Below are 20573 nucleotides of genomic sequence, written 5' to 3'. Positions count from 1 at the left end.
TCTTTCCGGCTGGAGTCGGATTAGCGCCGAGAGCCGCTGGACTGTTACGCGCGACACATCAATCGGGTCTCGGTTTGCGGGTTGAGATTGTTTACATCCTATCAAAGAAGTAAGAAAGTCCTGCAGGGATGGACACCGCCAATCAGGTCAGTAAATCGATGAGTGACATGAACAGTTTGATCCAGATGTGTGCCTAATGATCTAAATTGACTAGTGTATCGTTAATTGATCGCCCAATGGAAACAAAATCACCTCTCTGCTCCCTCTTTTTGCAGCTCGCATCCATGGGGACGTTTCAAGTGCTTAAATTACCTCTCGGATTTATCCGTGTTTTGGAGTGGGTGAGTTGGAATTTTTTTTCTTTTCCCCCCACACACGTTAACTTCATAATGCAGTGCAAATACGACGTTGAATTACATAATATGGGGTGTATGGTGAGTGTGTACGGTGAGATTATTTTACAACCAAATTATATTTGGTTGTAAAATAATCTCTATATTTTATATATATATTTTTATATTTGACACGCAGCTCGCTATTGCAACTTAAAGTCACATCTGTCTGCTCTATGGCAACTGAATAGTTTGTTGTGATGGACATTCCCCGAAAACCAGCTGGAATCATGTTACCGTGACTAAGTGGATCAAGTTTATGTCAGGATTTATAGCTGTGATGTCCACATGCCAAAGTAAGACGCGATGGCTTTCCAATCATGCGTATTTCTGGATGTGCCAGTCCTGTGCGCTCCTGCGTTCGTCCACCCCCCAAAACATGTCCCATTTTACCCGAAGTGAAATGATATAACAAGAATCAACAATCAGAGCTATGTGTCCCAGCTTTGACGGAATCAAATCTTAACCACCTCTCTGTGTCTGGCTGTCGTTTGGAGTCTGTTTCTCATGTTTGTTGTGCAGCGCAGAGAAGCCTGAAGGCAAAAAGAGATAAGTGATTTTCTTTGATGTGAGTTAGGAGAAATTACTGTAGCCACGAGGGGATTCAGCTTGCACAGATAGGGAGTGTGTGTGTGTATGTGTGTGTGTGTGTGTGTGAGTGAGTGAGAGAGAGATTGTCTTTCCCACTTTTATAAATGGTTTAAAATATGCAGAGAATCCTTAAGCAGCAGAGCACATCTCAGCTCCATAAACAAAATAAATATTTGGACATTCAGAAAACCTGAACGTCAATCACTTCGGCTCGGCACATAATATTCTGGTCAAGCTAAGACGCGACCATCAGTGGCGAGGTGAGTTCTCCTGCGCGTCCCTCTCGGCTGTTTGTGTCTTTGACTACATTCACTGTGATATTTGTGGGTCAAAGCCAAAGACCAAGCAGATGATCCAAAGCACCATCTGTATGATGAAGATAACACTCTGTCATACCTCCCTTGGTGTCTTCTCATAGCTGTGTGTGTGTGTGTGTGTGTGTGTGTGTGTGTGTGTGTGTGTGTGTGTGTGTGTGTGTGTGTGTGTGTGTGATGAGAGGCAGCATCTGGGACTGCACCTGTGACATATTGATCCAGTGATAACCTGGTTATGTTCACTGAGGTGTAATTACACAATCTTGTAAATGTTGCACATTGTTCCTCCTCATTTATACACAGACGTGTGCACAACCACCTCAGGGGAATCAGCCGCAGCAACACAGTCATTACGCTGTTATTAAAGTGACCTTTTGAGAGGCAACTTTTTCTCCTGGTCGGCTGGTCAGTGAGCTCATAAAGATGCAAACAATTCAAATTATGACCCAGGTATTCTGATTTATTCTGCACTGGTGGTGAGCTTTTTTTTTTTTTTTTTCATTCTGAGTTGAAGCTTCACGGTCTCAAAATCATTTGTTTGTCTCTGATTCCAGCTCGCAGCTGCCTCAGTCTGATTGGTACAGCAGTTTAGAGAATTCTCTCTGGGCTTTACTTACGCAAAAGGCCTCTTACATGGTGTTGTTCTCTTGAGAGCAACTTTTATTCCTTCAAATTAAAAAAAGATTAAAGAAATTAAACAGGCCAAATTATGACAAACCTACACGCGTGGATAATTTGGTTTGCAGCTCTTTCCCATCAAGTCACTTCCAAACACCATCGTTCTAGCTGAGAAGGCCTTGTTTGATCCAGATGAGGTGGTTTTGTAACATTCCGACATGATCCTGAACTCTTCTGTCGAGGTTAGGTAAGAGATTATTTGGCAGAACATCCAGGATCTCCGGAATGTTAGGGTAATATCTTGGGGAGTCTTATCAATGGTTCCTGTTGTTCTTCAGTTCCTGTAATGTTGCTTTAACTTGTGCAAACATTCTAGAAAGTTAGGGTAAAAAAATCCAATCAAATAATTTTATCGACTGACTCGTAATGTCACTATAGACGCCGGGAATGGAGAGAAGACAGGATGTGTTTGATATTCCAGGAACATTGTAGACCGATCGACAGTGGATGCCATTATTCTCTTTCTTTTAAATGTGTCCACCATGTAACATCCCCCTAACCTGTATGGAACTGACATTGGGATTTCCAGAAACATTCTGAGACTGTTTAAAGGAAACATGCCATCGCTGAGATCCACTGAATAACCTCAGAACCTGCTGAATCTTCCCTGGTTGTTGTTCCAGCTAAATAATTGAGAAGATATCATTCTTTACACCAGCAGGGATGTTCTCAGAGCATTCTGGGAATGGAAAGCTTGTAGATGAGGAGCTTTTTCTTTTTTTTAGACGACTTGTAAAGGGTCCTACGGGTTTATCAACTTTACATCCTGAAAGTTTTCTTTGTAACATTGAAATGTTACAATAATAGAACCAAAAAGGAAAGCTGTCCTTAAATTATATCAACAACTTTGAACTTCAGGATTGTCTTGAAAGATTTGGGATGTCCATCATCTTTCATGACATTCATCCTGTTGGGAAAAAAAGCAAACAAACATTTCTAGATCATTTTGCTGACACTTTAAATTGCTGTGACATCAATATATATCTATGTTTGTCACTCAAGTCAATTTGCAGCAAACAACCCTTCCAAAATCCCCTCTATTTTATTACTCCCTTTCAAACAAAATCTTCCTTCCAACCATAGATATATTCAGGTGCAGCCACTGCCCAGATTATCTTATGTGAAATATCTGAAAAAACATATAAGTAATGTCAGCTTCAGTACTTTGTGTGTTTGCGGCGGCTTCATTATCTAAAGGCCCAGAGTAAATGTCTTTGCACACTCCAACTCTGGTAGAAACACATGTCTGTCACTTTGGTTTGTTTACACTCCCCCCAGGCAGCAAAGGCTTTTGCTTCAGTAGCAACTGACATTTACTTGGCTAATGACAATGAACCTATGACTGTGGGTTCTGATTGTCATGTGGACTCACATTACCTTCAGTGAAGAGGGTTGCAGGTATGAGTGGTCTCTTCCATCTTTGTTCAGCGCCGCACAAAAGTAGACTGATTCATTATCAGCAGTGTCTGCAGGAGATTCTGGAGGAGGTTTTCAAGACATGATTGCATGTGTGTGTGTGTGTGTGTGTGTGTGTGTGTGTGTGTGTGTGTGTGTGTGTGTGTGTGTGTGTGTGTGTGTGTTTGGCACACTGTCACTGGCTGACATATTCTGCTCCAAACAGCTGTAAGGTCCCCTTCTCTCCACCATGGACCAACTCATGCAGAAGCTGTCCTTTGAGATGTGCCCAAACTCTTCACTGCATGGTGTGTGTGTGTGTGTGTGTGTGTGTGTGTGTGTGTGTGTGTGTGTGTGTGTGTGTGTGTGCGCGCGTGTGTGTGTGCGTGCGCGCGTGTGTGTACGTGCGTGTGTGTGTGTGCACGCCCAACAAAGATGGGAAGAGAAAACGAGCAAAACTGTACAGTTGATTGAGCACATGATGCAAATGATATACATGCATTTTTTATGCACTGAAGCGTCATTGTGGCTGTATCATCTCACTCAGTGCACTTTTTCAAGTAATGTATCAACTCAGTATCTTCCTGTACCATCGCGCAAATCAAACGGGTGAGTCACAGAGAATGAGTCCATCATGAGTGTCATTTATGACTAAGGGTCCCCCCATTATCCAAAATGAAGCACTGACCCACTGTCCAGTGATGTCATCCTCAAGACTTTGCTGTACTTCGGTGTGGCCTGCCGTAGGGTGGACAGAGTACAGTGTGTTTATGTGTGCTAGATAGATAAAGGTTATGTGTCACAAGGGTTGTATGTGTTAAGATATACTGGAAAGTGTGCTACTGTAAGTGTTCTACTAAAATTGTAGTCTGAAAGTGCAGATTAATGGTTTTATTTTCTGATAAATTGATTCATTTGTCCAGAGAAAAGAATAAAAACTTAATTATTCAATGAATGAAATGAACACATAAGGACCCAGGTTTGATTGAGGAGCATGAGTTAAGTAAGCTGCACAGGGTGAAGTGGTCTGCCATGGAGAGGCAGGACTATCATGGTGATCCTTTGACCCTATTGAAGTGACAAAATCTATCCACTAACAGAAAGACAGACCTCCAGATGTCCACATGACAATCCAGAGACATCTCTACATCAATCTATCAATCGTGAAATATAAAAGCACTAGGAACTGCAGCATATATATCCATCCATCCATCTTCTTCTGCTTATCCTGTTAAGGGTCACAGGGGGGCTGGATCCTATCCCAGCATCCTTCGGGCGAGAGGCAGGGTTCACCCTGGACAGGTCACCAGTCCATCACAGGACCAGCACATAGAGACAGACAACCATTCACACTCACAGTCACACCTACGGTCAATTTAGAGGATCAATCAGCCTCGTCCTCTCTTGATGTCTTTGGACTGTGGGAGGAAGCTGGAGTACCAGAGAGAACCCACACAGGAACAGGGAGAACATGGAGACTCCACACAGAAAGATACCGTGCTGGAGCCGGGACTCGAACCCGAAACCTGGAACCTTCTTGCTGTGAGGCGACAGTGCTGACCACTGCACCACCATGCTGCCCCAGCATGTGTTTCTGCTGCAATAGTTTAATCAGTTTAATCTCAGTGAGCTGCGTCTGTCAACGCAACCTTGGGAAATGTGACTGTGACTTGAAAAAAAAGAATTATTTTCAAGTGAACAAAAAAATCAAAGCATTTGTATGCATCACTGGCTACCTTGACATGGACACGACCAATTCCACAAATAATATTACTGCACATAAGCTGATATTTTGGTTAGGGTATTTACATGAGTTTCATCTAACATTTCATTCCATGACTGACGACACCCAGCCACATAACATCCCTAAAACCTACATCTAAGTTTGAGTAGTTTGACTAAGTGAGAACCTGGACGCACATACACATAATGACGGGTTTTACGGGTGTATGTGTTTCAAAACGCTGCAAAATTTGCACCACATATCGTGGTATTTTTCTTCCTTGGGTCATCAGTAAATCACTCTCTGTGTCTACCAAAACTCAGGATTACAGGGAGTGATACTTGCCATTAAATCACAATAAAACATGTCACACTCTCACAACAGGAGGTTGAATTCACACATAATATAAAATAAAAGAACCAAAATAAAAATGTGATAATGGTCACGTTTAAAAACAGCTCAAAGTTGTCATTTATCAATGTCATCCTTTCCACTGATGTGATCTTAAGGCTCAGAGTGCATGTGGTTGTGGTTGAGCTCCTGGTTCTGTGGCCTTTACTGAGCAGGACCAGTGAGATAGTGCTCCACCATCTGTGACTCCGACACCGAAAGATTTACCTGTCTTCTCCTGTTGGACAACACTTCTGCTCAAACAAGGCAACCCAACATTGTAACTGACAGAACACTGGTGTGGAGACAGTGTGTCTACGCACACAGACAACCTGAAGCAGTGTATACATACAGTGACATCTCACACATGCGTGTAAACAGCATTATTGCAGTGAGTGAAAGTAAACTAGTTTAGGTGATTATAAAATTTGATTTGACAAAATAAACACCCTCTCTGATAAAAATCTGAATCACAGATACATACGTTGTAACATCATTCAATATGTTAATGCCATTATAGCATTTATATTTCAGTTGGGATGTTGTGTATATCCATCCATCCTACCATCCATCCATGTTCTTCCACTTATCCTGTTAAGGGTTGTGGGAAGGGAGGGTGGAGCCTATCCTAGCAGCCCCCAGGTGAGAGGCAGGGTTCACCCTGGACAGGTCACCAGTCCATCACAGGGCCAACACATAGAGACAGACAACCATTCACACTCACAGTCACACCTACGGTCAATTTAGAGTATCAATCAGCCTCGTCCCCTCTTGATGTCTTTGGACTGTGGGAGGAAGCTGGAGTACCAGAGAGAACCCACACAGGAACAGGGAGAACATTCAGACTCCACTCAGAGAGATCCTGTGCTGGAGCCGTGCTGTGAGGTGACAGTGCTAACCACTGCACCACCGTGCCGCCGTTGTGTAAATTTAATATGCAATTTGTTTTTTGTGGTCTGAAGATGAGCAAGACCAGAATGCTAGTCTTAAGGGTTAGAACGTGTTGTTTGCATGAAATCTGTGTGTGTGTGTGTGTGCGTGCTCATGTGCATGTCTATCTTTTCTTGTGTAAACACCCCCTTGACACAACACCCCACTATCGGGACATTGTGGCTTGTGAGAACATTTTCGGCCGGCTGTTTGAACTTTAAAGGGCTCTTTGAAGGTCATGACTAGGTATGAAGACCAAGGTTAGAATTAGGTCAGGTCTTGGGACAGGGTTCGGCATAGAGATGTGGTCACTAAGGTTAGGGTAAGGTAATAGGTGTGCCCTTCTTTGTAACCAGCAGATTTAGGGGGTGAACTTTCCTCAGGAGCTGTGGTCATTTGCTATGACAGACTCACTTTGAAGAGTCTCATGCCTCCAGAAATATCTCGCAATATGGTGTCTTGTATCTTCACCATCCTCTCCAAATCATTGGCGAGTTGCTTCCCTCTTCCTCTCTCTCAAAGTTCCTGCATCTTAAATGAGATTGCTCTAACACAACAGCGCCCTCTTGTGGAAAGTCAGTAGCTTGACAATCACCTATCTCTACAAACATTATCATACCAGTTATTTACTGACAACAGCTTCTTCAAATTAAATTTGCCATGGGAAAATGTTATAGTGTGTCTCTAGTTCAGGTCCGGTCAAGTTTAGAACAAAAACACTTCATTATGGTTAACACCCGTCTCTGCTGCAAAGTCTAGTTGTCATTGGTTACAATCACTATCCCAACCTGCCTCCTATGTTGACTTACTCACCACCAACCATCACATGGCATTGTTAAACCAGGGAATATGAGTTCCACAGCAAAAAATGATCCAAATTGATACTTGCCATACCACCACATAATGTGGTTGCAGTCATTTACTTTTTTTTTTTAAATGAGAGCGCCTTCTCGAGATGAAGGAAAGCCCCTCTGGTGTGCAGGAACCGCCACAATGGAGATCCTTTTCTTTCTCTTTAGACTGTATGCTTACAACCAGTACCATGCAAATACAGACTCTCACTTGGTGAGGATGAAATACACTTCCTGTGGGTACCCCCATCTTAATAAATGCCATGACTGTCACCGCAGGGTACACAGGATAGGTCCCAGCTAGGTCACCTGACTTAAGTAGCCATGGAAACCCTGTAGGGCGAAGAAGGCCACCAAGAAGGGACAGTGTTACAAAAATAAACGGAGATTTTCTGCCTACTTGTGGTCATTGGAGCTTACAGAGAGAGAGAGCAGAGAGATAGAGGGGGAGATGAATCTGGGCTATGCAGGGCACAAAGCGCCCCCCTTGCATGGAGGGATTAGCTACCACGAAATGAGCCCCTGAATTTGTTCTGTGGTGCTGCGACCAAAGCAAAGATCAGGCAGCTTTCACATGAAGGCTTGTGGATGGAGGACGTTACATTTACAAACAGAATAAAAATAAAATCCCATAACCTATATTGAATATATTTTCCGACCACAGCACCGTCAGCTTAGGAGTTTTTTGCCATTGTTTTGTAAAAGTCCAATTTATATCTGCATCTTTTTGTTCACGTGTGCTGCCAATGTGCGTTTGTCATTTTGTTTTCTACTAACTGCTGCACTATGCTTAAACTGTCCGCCGCAGCCAGAGCAAGTATGTCTATGTGTGTTTGTGGACTGTGGCTAATGCTTCTGCCTGAGTGGAGCGGGTGAGATATTTTTTAAACTCTCACATAAACACACACATGCACAAAGAGGTTATACACACACTCTGAGGTACACATGCGGCCATGATGCTCAACCATGGACTTATACAGTGGCTGAGTTGAAGTGCTGTATGAATACAAATGCAAACGTATCCGCTGATACAGTCACATATTTTGTTGTCACACACGGGTTTCTACATGCACAGGACAATATTATTTTATTTTCAACATATCGCCAGCTAATAACCAATAATATACATAAGTAACAGTATATGTATACGTATGTAACGTTAAAACCTGAGGCACATGAAGGATTTTTTTTTTATCTTACTGCTTCTGTGGATGGTTAAAATATTCCACAGGAAATGTTTTGACATCCTGATTAAATGACATCAATACACTTGGAACAGAGTTTCTTTCTTTCTTGCTTTCTTTCTTTCTTTCTTTCTTTCTTTCTTTCTTTCTTTCTTTCTTTCTTTCTTTCTTTCATTCTTTCTTAATTTTCATTTCAACAACTGCTCTTTACATTGCATGACCATCCGTTGCTCCTCTTAGATACCCTAAGAAATCAATCACAGAAACATTTTTGTCTTCTGCTTTTTTTCTCTAGCAGAGGCTGTGTAGGCCTACACATGCTAAATAGTTAGCGACCCACATATAAACTAACATGCATATGAAGAGGCAGCTAGTTGGTTTAGCTGCCATGTTCTGTGTGCAGTTGACTGTGCTAATATGCTGATATACATTCCGTCCAACTAGGCTGATTGATACTCTAAATTGACTGTAGGTGTGACTGTGAGTGTGAATGGTTGTCTGTCTCTATGTGTTGGTCCTGTGGTGGACTGGTGACCTGTCCAGGGTGAACCCTGCCTCTCGCCTGAAGGCTGCTGGGATAGGCTCCAGCCCCCCTTCCCACGACCCTTAACAGGAAAAAGCAGAAGAAAATGGATGGTTGGATGGACATTCAGTCCAACATTCAGAATTAGACATTTTTCTGAATCAACATCATTTTTTTATGGAAATTTGGACTCAGAATTGTTTAATCAGAGACAAATTTTGACAATGGAGAGGTGAAACATTCATAGTGAGAAAAGAATTTATTGCCCACAATCTAAATTGATTTGATTTCTAAAATGAGGAGGAGCAAGGTGAGAAATAAAAAAAAAAAAACACTTCTGTGAATAAATAGATTTTGGTGTTTTGTGAGCAAGCGGGTGTGTATTGTCAGAAAGGAGGCAACATCTTTGTGGGGTTTTTTTGTGAAGTGAAGTTTTGGCTCCATTTAGCATTCTCATCTGATGAAAATATCTGGCTCTTCATCTGTTAAATGCTCCACTTGTTCACCATCTAAATACGAACTGTGTCTGTTTGAACACAGGCTACAGTGGCTTTAGTAGAGGTTTTTTTTCTCTCTAGAAAACAGCTGCTTGCTGCAACCTAAAATGACACTGTGAGAGTAGCGACACAGAACCAAGATCACAAAATCACACAGTAGCAGCAAAATAATGAGATGAACCCGGGAAACCAGGAGTGGCTGAAGGTAAATAGATTCATACTAAAAAGCTGCTCTGCTCATGTAACAAATTGTTGATATTGAATATAGCATTAAATTTAGTAAATTAGTGGGACATCTCTCTCGCTCTCTCTCTCTGTCTCTCTCAATGTTTCTCTAGTTTTATCTCTATCTTTTTGTCCTCATAAAGAATGTCCTAGATCCTTCTTCTGCTTGTCAGGCAGGAAGAGGACCTGAACATTAATTTTCTCATCTTGAGGCATCCGCTTGATACGGTTATGGTACGATCATCGTCAATAGAGCAGGTCGACGTAATGTGTGTGTGTGTGTGTGTGTGTGTGTGTGTGTGTGTGTGGCATCTGTGCAGAGATAGGAAAAAGTCAAGTGCAGCTCATCAGTAAGTACAACTCTCAACTCCTCAGGCATGTCACATGATCCTCGGCATTCGGTTCCTCTGACGCTATTGTCTCTTTCTCTTGTTTCAGCAGCTCCTCCATTTGTTTTTGTGTTTATTTTACCCTCAACCCTTCTCCTCTTTCGGACTGCGTGTGTAGGTTTGGGCTGGTTGATGGTCAAGCCTGAAGCCACTTCATAATCCTCACCAGCTTCGGCTCATTTATGTCTCCATCCATCCTCAGCGGTGGAAAATCATTCAGATAGAGGCCATGACGTGCCTGATCAATTTCAGCAACAAAACAATTTGTAACAAATATTTCATTATTTGGCTGCACGGTGGTACAGTGGTTAGCACTGTGGCCTCACAGCAAGAAGGTTCTGGGTTTGAGTCCCGGCTTGGGCACGGGATCTTTCTGTGTGGAGTCTCCATGTTCTCCCCGTGTTTGTGTGGGTTCTCTCCGGGTACTCTGGCTTCCTCCCACTGTCCAAAGACATGCATTTGGGGACTAGGCTGACTGAATACTCTAAATTGACCGATGGTTTGAATGTGAGTGTGAATGGTTGTTCGTCTCTCTATGTTGGCCCTGCGATGGACTGGTGACCTGTCCGGGGTGAACCCTGCCTCTCGCCCATTGATGCTGGGATAGGCTCCAGCCCCCCCGCAACCCTTAATGTGTAGGAATAAGCGGAAGATGACGATGGATGGATTTCATTATTTGTGCCGAACACCTGAACAAATACATTCTTGTAATTTTGTTACATATGCAGGTGAATTACATACAATATAAAGTAAATGTTCCCAAACCTTTCAACACGCTACAACCAAAAGACAACAATCTAAACACATTTAAATTAAAAAGTGAAGACTTCTTGCTACTGTGTTTTAGCCCTTTATCCAGCAAGGAACTACAGACTTAACTTCAACAGACACCTATAATATACACATAAATATACATAAATATTTATTTTATTTATGTTCCATAAAAAAAAATGTTAAAAATAAATGCTCCTTTGAGTTTACATGTGTATTTCTTATATATATATATATATATATATATATATATATATATATATATATATATATATATATATACACGTTTTTAGAAAATGTTTTGCCCTGTAGACAGAGGAGGAACCATGTATGGTAACTTCTATGATCTTGGTTTTCAACATAAAAATTTTATTTTAATTTAATGACACTCTACTTTGGTGGCACGGTGGTTCAGTGGTGCAGTAGTTAGCACTGTCGCCCCACAGCAAGAAGGTTCCAGGTTCAAGTCCCAGCTCCAGCACAGGATCTTTCTGTGTGGAGTTTCCATGTTCTCCCTGTTCCTGTGTGGGTTCTCTCTGGTACTCCAGCTTCCTCCCACAGTCCAAAGACATCAAGAGAGGACAAGGCTGATTGATACTCTAAATTGACCGTAGGTGTGGCTGTGAGTGTGAATGGTTGTATGTCTCTATGTGTTGGCCCTGTGATGGACTGGTGACCTGTCCAGGGTGAACCCTGCCTGTCGCCCGAAGGCTGCTGGGATAGGCTGCAGCCCCCCCCCCCCCCCCCCCAATGACCCTTAACAGGAATAAGTGGAAAAAAATGGAAGGATGGTTGGACGGACACTCTACTTTTGTAATTTTTAATTTCCAAGTATTTCATTGAGTGCCTGAGAAAGGCTTAAGCGTGGACTGTGTACCGATAGATTAAATGTCTCTTATGTCTGTGCAAATGATGCCAAATATTGTGGATGCAGGTGCTGATATGTTGTTCTGGTGATGTCATGTGGAACCAGAGCACTGCAGCAATTTGGGGAGGGAGATGGTTATCGAGGTCATATGTTTATGACAGTAGAGGTTTTTTTTTTAATGGTGTGAAACAGAAAATCACAGTTACAAAAGAACATCTTCTCTAAACATTCTTATCCACAGTTCCCTTCACTCATGGGAGCCAGTGTGCCTTCTTTATGGCATCAAGTCACTGATTTAATTCTATCATGAATAACAGACTAATGAACAAGCACAAGCATGAAAAGAATGACCAAATGTGACAGAAACCGTCTTTCGTAGACATTTGTTTGACATGTAGTTTGATTGATTTGTTTGTCTCATGTCCCATCTTTCAGATTTAAGAGCAGAACTAAAGGCAGTTCATTTTGGTGAGCTCTCATAAATCTTTAGGTCTAGGATCACAATTTTTTTTGTTTCTACCCGAGACTCAGCTTCAGTATTCATGCGCTTACAAATGATTGTGTCACAGCCTGATTTGCATACCTGCCCAATCTGCGTGTGTGAGCATGCATCTTTATGCATGGCCAACTAAATCAGACCCATGTGTGAACCAGACTGGGCAGCTGCAGACTTCCTCCTCCTCCTCCTCTATCTTCTTCTTTGCCTCTGTGCTTCTTTTCTGGCCCTACCTGCTGCTCTGGTTGATAAATCAACCTTATCAGACAAGAATTCAGGAAATTGGCTCTTAATTTCATGTCAGACATTTATAACTTGATGAGGCCATTGATGAAGTGCTACGCACACCTGTCTGTTTAGCCCCCAGAGCTGTTGAGACACAAAGGCAAGTGAAGGGGTGGTGATCTATTTTTTTTTTATACCCCAAACCGTGTGATTTCATTTTCATGCAAAAAATGTTGAATATTGATTAAAATTTTTTTTTTAAATCATTCTATTTTTTGTGGTTCGGGGAGAGCAGTGTCTTGAGGAGATTAGCATCGTTGCCCTGTTGTTGGTGGCACCAATTAATCTACCCCTCAATTTGGTGGGCTTTTCCTTGGCCTCTACTTCATTTCTCCATCAACTTTGGTGAAAATCAGTCTTATATTTTTTTTGCGTAACCCTGCAGACAATAAAAAGACAAAGACCTCTGCGATCATTTCCTCCTCTGCAGAGCCAACTAAGTTATGGTCTTCCCGTGCGTTTCATGTATGTTAAGGGAGATGAGGGCAAACAAGGAGATGTTTCAGAGGATTTTTTGTATTGCAGATGTTTTTTTATTCCTCTACCCAAGACTCTCTTTCTTGTGCTGTTGCTCTCCCTCTCTCTCTTTTCCTTTCTATCTCTTGTTCCCCGAGGAGCCCAGCTGGGAGAGGCAGATAAACACACAGGGGTTCAGGGCTTAGCACCCACCCTCCTTCTACAATGCCACGCTCTCCTGTTCAAACGATGCAGCCAGAAATGAGAGGGGCTAAACCCAGAGAGGAAATCACAGGGAGAGGAGGCAGCTGCCGGAGAGAGAGGGAGCGATACTTATCTGGGGATGCTTGTGATAATTAAGAGGGAGTGTTTATTATCCCCCTCTTCTGGTCACTTCTCTTCATCCATTTGTTTGTTCAGATAAGCACATGCCACCACGTGCATGTAGAGTATGTACTCGACTTTTTAGCTGCATATAATTTAGCTGCATATGTTGAGTAGTGCTTTTTAATGCGTGGGCACTGAGCAGACACACGTGTGCTACTCTGTGTGGATTCTATTCTAATGCAGGAATTCCTTGCCGTGTTTCCAGTTGTACACTTTAACATGCAGGTAAACTAGAGATTATGGGCATTTTTCCATAGGAAGAAATATAATGGTTATGTACACATGGGCCTTATATCTTTATCGGATATCACAATGTTCTCAAACTGTCAAGTAATTCTCTTAAACAACACATCTTGCTACTCTCACTTCTTTATTTTCTGTGTCTTGTGGTCAACTCAGCACACAAGCTTTACCTTCAAATTGTATGTAACTGCAGATTCAACATAGCCTGAATGGTTCTGACCACCTTAATCCGAAATATCCCTTTAAGTATGGTTCAGTCTGATCCACACTTAAAAGGATCTTTCGGATTTATTGAAGTGGGGTTGTATGAGGTAGTCATTCACAGTTCCTGTTTTACCTTCAGTCGATGAGTTTCAGCTTGATTCTCAGCAAAGATGCCAGAAATAACGGAGGATTTGGTACTGCAGAAAAAATGTATTTTATATGCCAATTAAATTATTTATTTATTTCAATTTGTTTTTTGTGGACATGTGTACAGTCTGCAAACCTCCATTCACTGCTGATGTCCACACAAGCAGTCAACTCCCTGCCACAGACACTCTGGTCAGTTGAGGTGAAGACCCCATCCACGATGACAAAAACTCTGGGTCAAATGGAGCCGCACCCACAGACTCTGTTGAAGCTGCTTCCTCTGGCTCCATCAGAAGTCTCTTAAGAAACATTTGAATCTTCTCTGCCCGGCGCTATTGCATCTGGCCAAAAGTAATCTCTATGAACAGATACTGTATATAAGTACAGAATCTGTTGGCAAGGCTGGTTTCAGCTCGAGAAGCTTTGACCAATCAAATTCGAGAGTTCATCCTGTACAGGTCACCAGTCCATCACAGGGCCAACACATAGAGACAAACAACCATTCACACTCACAGTCACACCTACGGTCAATTTAGAGTATCAATCAGCCTCGTCCTCTCTTGATGTCTTTGGACTGTGGGAGGAAGCTGGAGTACCAGAGAGAACCCACACAGGAACAGGGAGAACATGGAGACTCCACACAGAAAGATCCCGTGCTCCAGCCGGGGGACGAACCCGGAACCTTCTTGCTGTGTGCCGCCGTAAATACAATTGATTAAAGTAAATTTTAATTCCTCACATTTTCTTTTCCTAACAGTATGAAAAATGTTGTTTATTAAATTGCCCACCACTAAATATTCAAAACTTTATATCAGCACATTCACTTAAACTCTGACATCAAAGGCAGAGATCAAAGCTTTTTTGGTTTCTTGGGGTCTTTTTTGGAATGATAAACAGATTCAGACTACTGCCACCTGCTGGTGTGGAGAGTTTTCTCACATGTCATCTTTGCATCGGGTTATAAAGTGACATTGATTTGTTTGTTATCCCCATTAGAGAGGATGCAGCTCTCACGCACAGCCACATTGGCTTCACCTTTCGGTGCCAGAGACTTTGTCTTCTTCTTTTTTTATAGTCCATGTAGTTACTGTATAAACACATAAAGGGTACATGAAATAAAATGTTGTACAGAAGATATCGTAGTTTTCCCCAAGTTTTAACAAAGTGGTTTTCTATGATAAATCATAGCCTTGCTACTAGAAATAGGCTTACATACACTTTCTGTTGCAATTATTGGATTTCTGGAGGCAAAGAAAGGGATCACGTCATTTTTTGTATGCTGATATCAAATTTCTATTGGCATGGAATTAAAACCCATTTTTAAATGGGGGCTGGATTTCTCTAGGAACATGGTGGTTACAGTGGCTAATTGGCCTGAATATTTCTGAGATGTTATCTCTTTAAAAGTACAGAGGATCATGCTGCCAGACTTCAATTTATGAAGAGTCAAAGAGTGATGCTTTGCTTTTTCATAGTGTTTTCACATGACTGAAATGAAATGCACCTCGGTGATAGTGAAACTAAAGATGCAACTGGCAGATGTCTGACATGTTACCAAGCAGCTGAGCACTGGCATCATAATTATAGGCTGCCCAGCCTGAAAGTTAAAAATGAATGGGATGCTCATGTTCTTTTGTTTTTGATGGTTTGTTTAAATGATAACTTGTCTATTTCTTTTGCCGCCTTGTGAAACACAGTAGCTTTTAAAAAGTGTTGTATAAGAAGGTAATTATAGTCATTTTCGTGAGACACCCATCATATCAGCTGCAGAGGAGGAACCGTATCTTGTGTTTAACAATATGATTTGGAAAAAGTGAAGGCATGTTACTGTCAAATGAGATTCATGCAAGTAGTCATCGGGTTACATTCAAAGTCAATGCAAAGACGTGATTTCATAGTAGGCAAAATAATGTGCACACACTGCCAAGATAAAACATATGAAGCAATCTGTGTCACTGATGAGGCATTATCTATGGTACTCATTACAATAATGTTCTTGGAAAAAAGTCAACATGGGAGATAAGCTGATCAATGCAGGTTCCCCCAGATTTAAGTTTGAGAATTTAAATGGATGAAAAAAAAACACCAGAAGGTATGAGGGCAGGGTGGCATAGTGGTGTCACAGCAAGAAGGTTCCAGGTTCCAGTCCCGGCTCCAGCACAGGATCTTTCTGTGTGGAGTCTCCATGTTCTCCCTGTTCCTGTGTGGGTTCTCTCTGGTACTCCAGCTTCCTCCCACAGTCCAAAGACATCAAGAGAGGACGAGGCTGATTGATACTCTAAATTGACCGTAGGTGTGACTGTGAGTGTGAATGGTTGTCTGTCTCTATGTGTTGGCCCTGAGATGGACTGGTAACCTGTCCAGGGTGAACCCCACCTCTTAGGCAAGGCAAGGCAAGGCAATTTTATTTGTATAGCCCGTTTTCACAAACAGTTTGTCTCAAAGGGCTTCACATGGCATCATAACAACATCCTCTGCCCTTAGACCCTCACATCGACTGAGGAAAAACTCCATAGAAAACCCTTTTAACAGGGAAAAATCTGAGAAACCTCAGGGTGAGCAACAGAGGAGGGATCCCTCGCCCAGGACGGACAGACGTGCAGTAGATGTTGTTACGGACAAGAAAACAGTTTACAATACAAAATGTGGGAAACACGGAAATGTTAATAACAGCTGAAGAAGGAAGCTTCTGGTAGGGGAGGCAGGGAGAGCAAGCCAGCTTGATGGGGGACTGGATGGCAGACTTGTTCATGGAAGGGGAGGCAGGGAGAGCAAGCCAGCTTGATGGGGGACTGGATGGCAGACTTGTTCATGGAAGGGTAGCACAGGCCGGTGTAACAGTAGGGAATAAGGGGGGGGGGGCGATGCAGGCGGCGGTTGGGGCTCCGGTGGATCTGTGGAAACACAGAGAGACTGCGAGACACCAAGGCCAAACTACAAAGTGCAACAAGTAAAATGTGCAGGGAGGAGAGGAGGAGAGAGGGGGAGAGGAGAGGAGAGGAGGGAAGGGCTCAATGTAACCTGATGTGTCCCCCAGCAGTCTAAGCCTATAGCAGCATAGCTATCAATGGTTCAGAGCTACCTGAACCAGTCCTAACTGAAGGCTCTGTCATAGAGGAAGGTCTTAAGCCTGGACTTAAACGTAGTTAAAGTGTCTGCCTCTCTGACCCATGGAGAGAGCTGGTTCCACAGTAAAGGAGCCCGGTAACTAAAAGCTCTACCTCCCAGTCTGTTTGTATTGATACTGGGAGTCACTAAAAGACCTGCATTCTGGGAGCGGAGTGCTCTGGTCGGACAGTAGGGACTAATGAGCTCTTTCAAATAGGATGGAGCTTTATCATTGAGAGCCTTATAAGTTAGCAGAAGGACTTTGAAGTCGATTCTAGATCCTACAGGAAGCCAGTGGAGAGAAGCTAAAGTGGGAGAGATGTGTTCTCTCTTCTTAACTCCCGTCAAAACCCTCGCTGCAGCGTTCTGGACCAGCTGGAGACTCTTTAGAGAGTATTTAGGACATCCTGACAAGAGAGAGTTGCAGTAGTCCAGCCGAGAAGTGATAAATGCATGCACCAGTTTTTCAGCATCACTCTGGGAAAGGATATTCCTAATCTTAGCGATACTTCGAAGATGGAAGAAGGCGGTCCTAGTCACATGCTTTATGTGGGAGCTGAAGGAAAGGTCCTGGTCAAAAATGACCCCAAGGTTCCTTGCAGTTGTACTCGAAGTTAGGGTGATGCCATCTAGAGTAGAGATCCGATTCAAGAGTGTGTCCCTGTGGTGTTTAGGTCCAAAAATGATTACCTCAGTTTTATCTGAATTGAGCATTAAGAAGTTAGAAGACATCCAGGATTTAATGTCTTTCAGGCAGTCTTGCAGATGAGTAAACTGGCTTGTGTCGTCTGGCTCCATCGACAAGTAAAGTTGTGTGTCATCTGCATAACAGTGGAAGTTGATCGAGTGCTTCCGGATTATGTCACCTAATGGGAGCATGTAAAGAGTGAAGAGAATCGGTCCTAAAACTGAACCCTGTGGTACACCATATGTAACTCTGCTATACTCCGAATGGTCATTATTAACATTAACAAACTGAAACCTGTCATATAAGTAGGACTTAAACCATTTTAGGGCAGTTCCTTTAATCCCAATGTCATGGTCTAGTCTCTGTAGCAGGATGCTGTGGTCGATGGTGTCAAATGCAGCACTGAGGTCCAAAAGGACAAGCACAGAGACAAGACCTCTGTCTGAAGCTATAAGAAGATCATTCGAGACTCTGACCAGTGCTGTTTCAGTGCTATGGTGTTCCCTGAATCCAGACTGGAAGGCTTCAAAGAGCTCGTTGCTGTGCAGATGTTCATGTAACTGCTCCAGGACAACCTTCTCAAGGATCTTGGAGATGTAGGGGAGGTTGGATATTGGCCTATAGTTGGCTAACACATCTGGGTCAAGAGAAGGTTTTTTAAGTAAAGGGTTGATGACAGCCACCTTAAAGGCCTGTGGCACATAACCTGTGACTAAGGAAAGATTAATTTGATTTAATATAGAAGTGTTGACTAGAGGGAAGGCATCCTTAAGGAGGCTTGTCGGGATGGGATCCAGCAGACAAGTGGCTGACTTGGAGGAACCGACTGCAGAAGTTAATTCTGACAGGTCAATGGGGGCGAAGCTGTCCAAGTATGCACCAAGTCTGGGAGGTGCTTCTATGGGGACTGTAGTCTGTCCTCCATTACTGGCAATCTTCGTTCTAATATTCACAATCTTTTCAGTAAAGAAAGAAAGGAAGTCGTTACTGCTGAGAGTTGGGGGGATGCATGGCTCAACAGCACTATGGTTCTTGGTGAGCCTGCCCACGGTGCTGAAGAGGAACCTGGGGTTGTTCTTATTCTTTTCTATCAGGGACGAGTAGTAAGCGCTTCTGGCATTACGGAGTTCTTTTTTATATATTAATAAACTCTCCTTCCAGGCTTGGTGGACTTCCTCGTGCTGGCTGGAATGTGTCTTCCTTTCCAGTTGTCTGGTCTTCTGTTTTAAGGCACGCAGCTCTGGGCTGTACCAGGGAACTATTCTTTTCTGGTTGATAACCTTCTTCTTCAGGGGAGCTACGGCATCAAGTGTCCCAAGGAGTGCTGCTGCAGTGCTGTCCACAAGATAGTCTACCTGCGAGGGGGTGAAATCAGCATAACTGCCCAATATATTATTACAAGATGTGGCAGCAAGCTCTGCTGGAATAAGCTCCTTAAATCTAGAAACAGCAGTGTCAGATAGACATCTACTGAAGCGGGACTTTTTCCCAGGTAGAATATAATTTGTTAAAGTAAATTCAAATGTAATTAAGGAGTGATCAGACAAGACGGGGTTCTGAGGAAGAACTGTGATTCGGTCAGCTTCTATTCCATAAGTGATAAGCGGTAGAAAATGAATGAATGAATGAATGGATGGATGGAATTATGGTGTATTTCACGTTTGTCCACTGCAGGCACATCTGCGCTGATGGCGAGGAGGTGGGGCTGTTGTCTACATGACTGCCAGTACATCTCACCATGCTCATGCTAAAATGGGACAGATGTTCACTGGTTGACAAATTGGTCTGTTGGTGTTGAAAGCAAGACACTATCAGAAGAGGGATGTCCTGTGACAGCTAGCATAGGCTGCACACAGGGCTAATATGTTCATGTTAACCACTATAGAAACATCCAAGCTAACTGCTACCAGTCCCTGTAATAGTTAAACATGAAATATATCATAATTCTCCAACAGTTCCTATCACATCAGCAAATTATTCCAACATTTGCAGCCGGGCACAGTAACCATTCCCGCTAGCAGCAAAGTCTAGCAGCGAATGCTTGCAAATGTTCACACTTTATTTTGGCTTTATACAGATTTAATGCATTGGATTTGAGGTTTAAATACCAACATTCTTGTATGGTAGATTTTTGAAATTCACATTAACAGTAGCATTGCCATAACACCAGAAGTGTCGTTCCTCTTAAACACAAACAATCCTTCGTCAGTTTGGCCCAATTCATGCAAATGGCTTGGATTAACCCAGAGGATCTTGTGCTGAAACCAATTCTACTCATAGGAATATCGTTGGTGTGGACATGTTGTCGTTCCTTTGCTAAAACCTCAGTGATTCCATGTTAGTTATGTGCCAAGATTAACACATGTAGCTGTTATTGTCAGCTTAAACAGCAGGCATAAACAACCATAACATGACTCACTCTTGTGTTTCTGGCACATATTTAACACATACTTGAATGAACTTTTCATGCATATTCCCAGCATGGCGATAAGTAGTGTACTGATACATAATCATGTATGATGTAACAAAGCAGAAGTTTATTGAACAGTGCCCTCCAGAGAGTGAGGAGCCACGTCTTCCCCCCAGCTTCCATCATTCTGCATGTCCAGCTGCCTGAAATATGAGAGGGGAGGCTCCTGCTAACCAGGCGTCAGGTCTGATTATGGTGATCATGGTTGTGAGAACTCTTGAGGCTAGAGGATCTTTATATAGAAAACTGTGCTGAGAGAGCATATTAAGTGCAGAGGGTGTTCGACGGTTCGATGTGATCATGTTTGTTTCACGCTTAGGTGATCAGAGTAGAGGCCTGTTTATCGGTTTGAGCCTGAAAAAAGTGCT

General features: G+C 42.7%; 1 protein-coding gene across 1 annotated transcript in view; it reads left to right on the top strand.

Moving 5' to 3' along the window:
- synpra (synaptoporin a) overlaps positions 1 to 20573 on the top strand; it is a 29163-nt gene continuing 8590 nt past the window's right edge. The window contains exons 1-2 of the mRNA XM_086198686.1: positions 1 to 146; positions 276 to 341. Of these exons, the coding sequence (XP_086054812.1) occupies positions 129 to 146; positions 276 to 341 (84 nt within the window). The 5' untranslated portion in view covers positions 1 to 128. The remainder of the gene's footprint in view (positions 147 to 275; positions 342 to 20573) is intronic.

Source organism: Aulostomus chinensis, chromosome 3 (assembly GCF_037954235.1).
Source record: "Aulostomus chinensis isolate RoL2024-O1b breed Wild chromosome 3, RoL_Achi_v1.0, whole genome shotgun sequence".
Lineage (NCBI taxonomy): Eukaryota > Metazoa > Chordata > Actinopteri > Syngnathiformes > Aulostomidae > Aulostomus > Aulostomus chinensis.
Note: the sequence above shows the minus strand (reverse complement) of the source record. Positions and strands in the feature narration are given on the sequence as shown.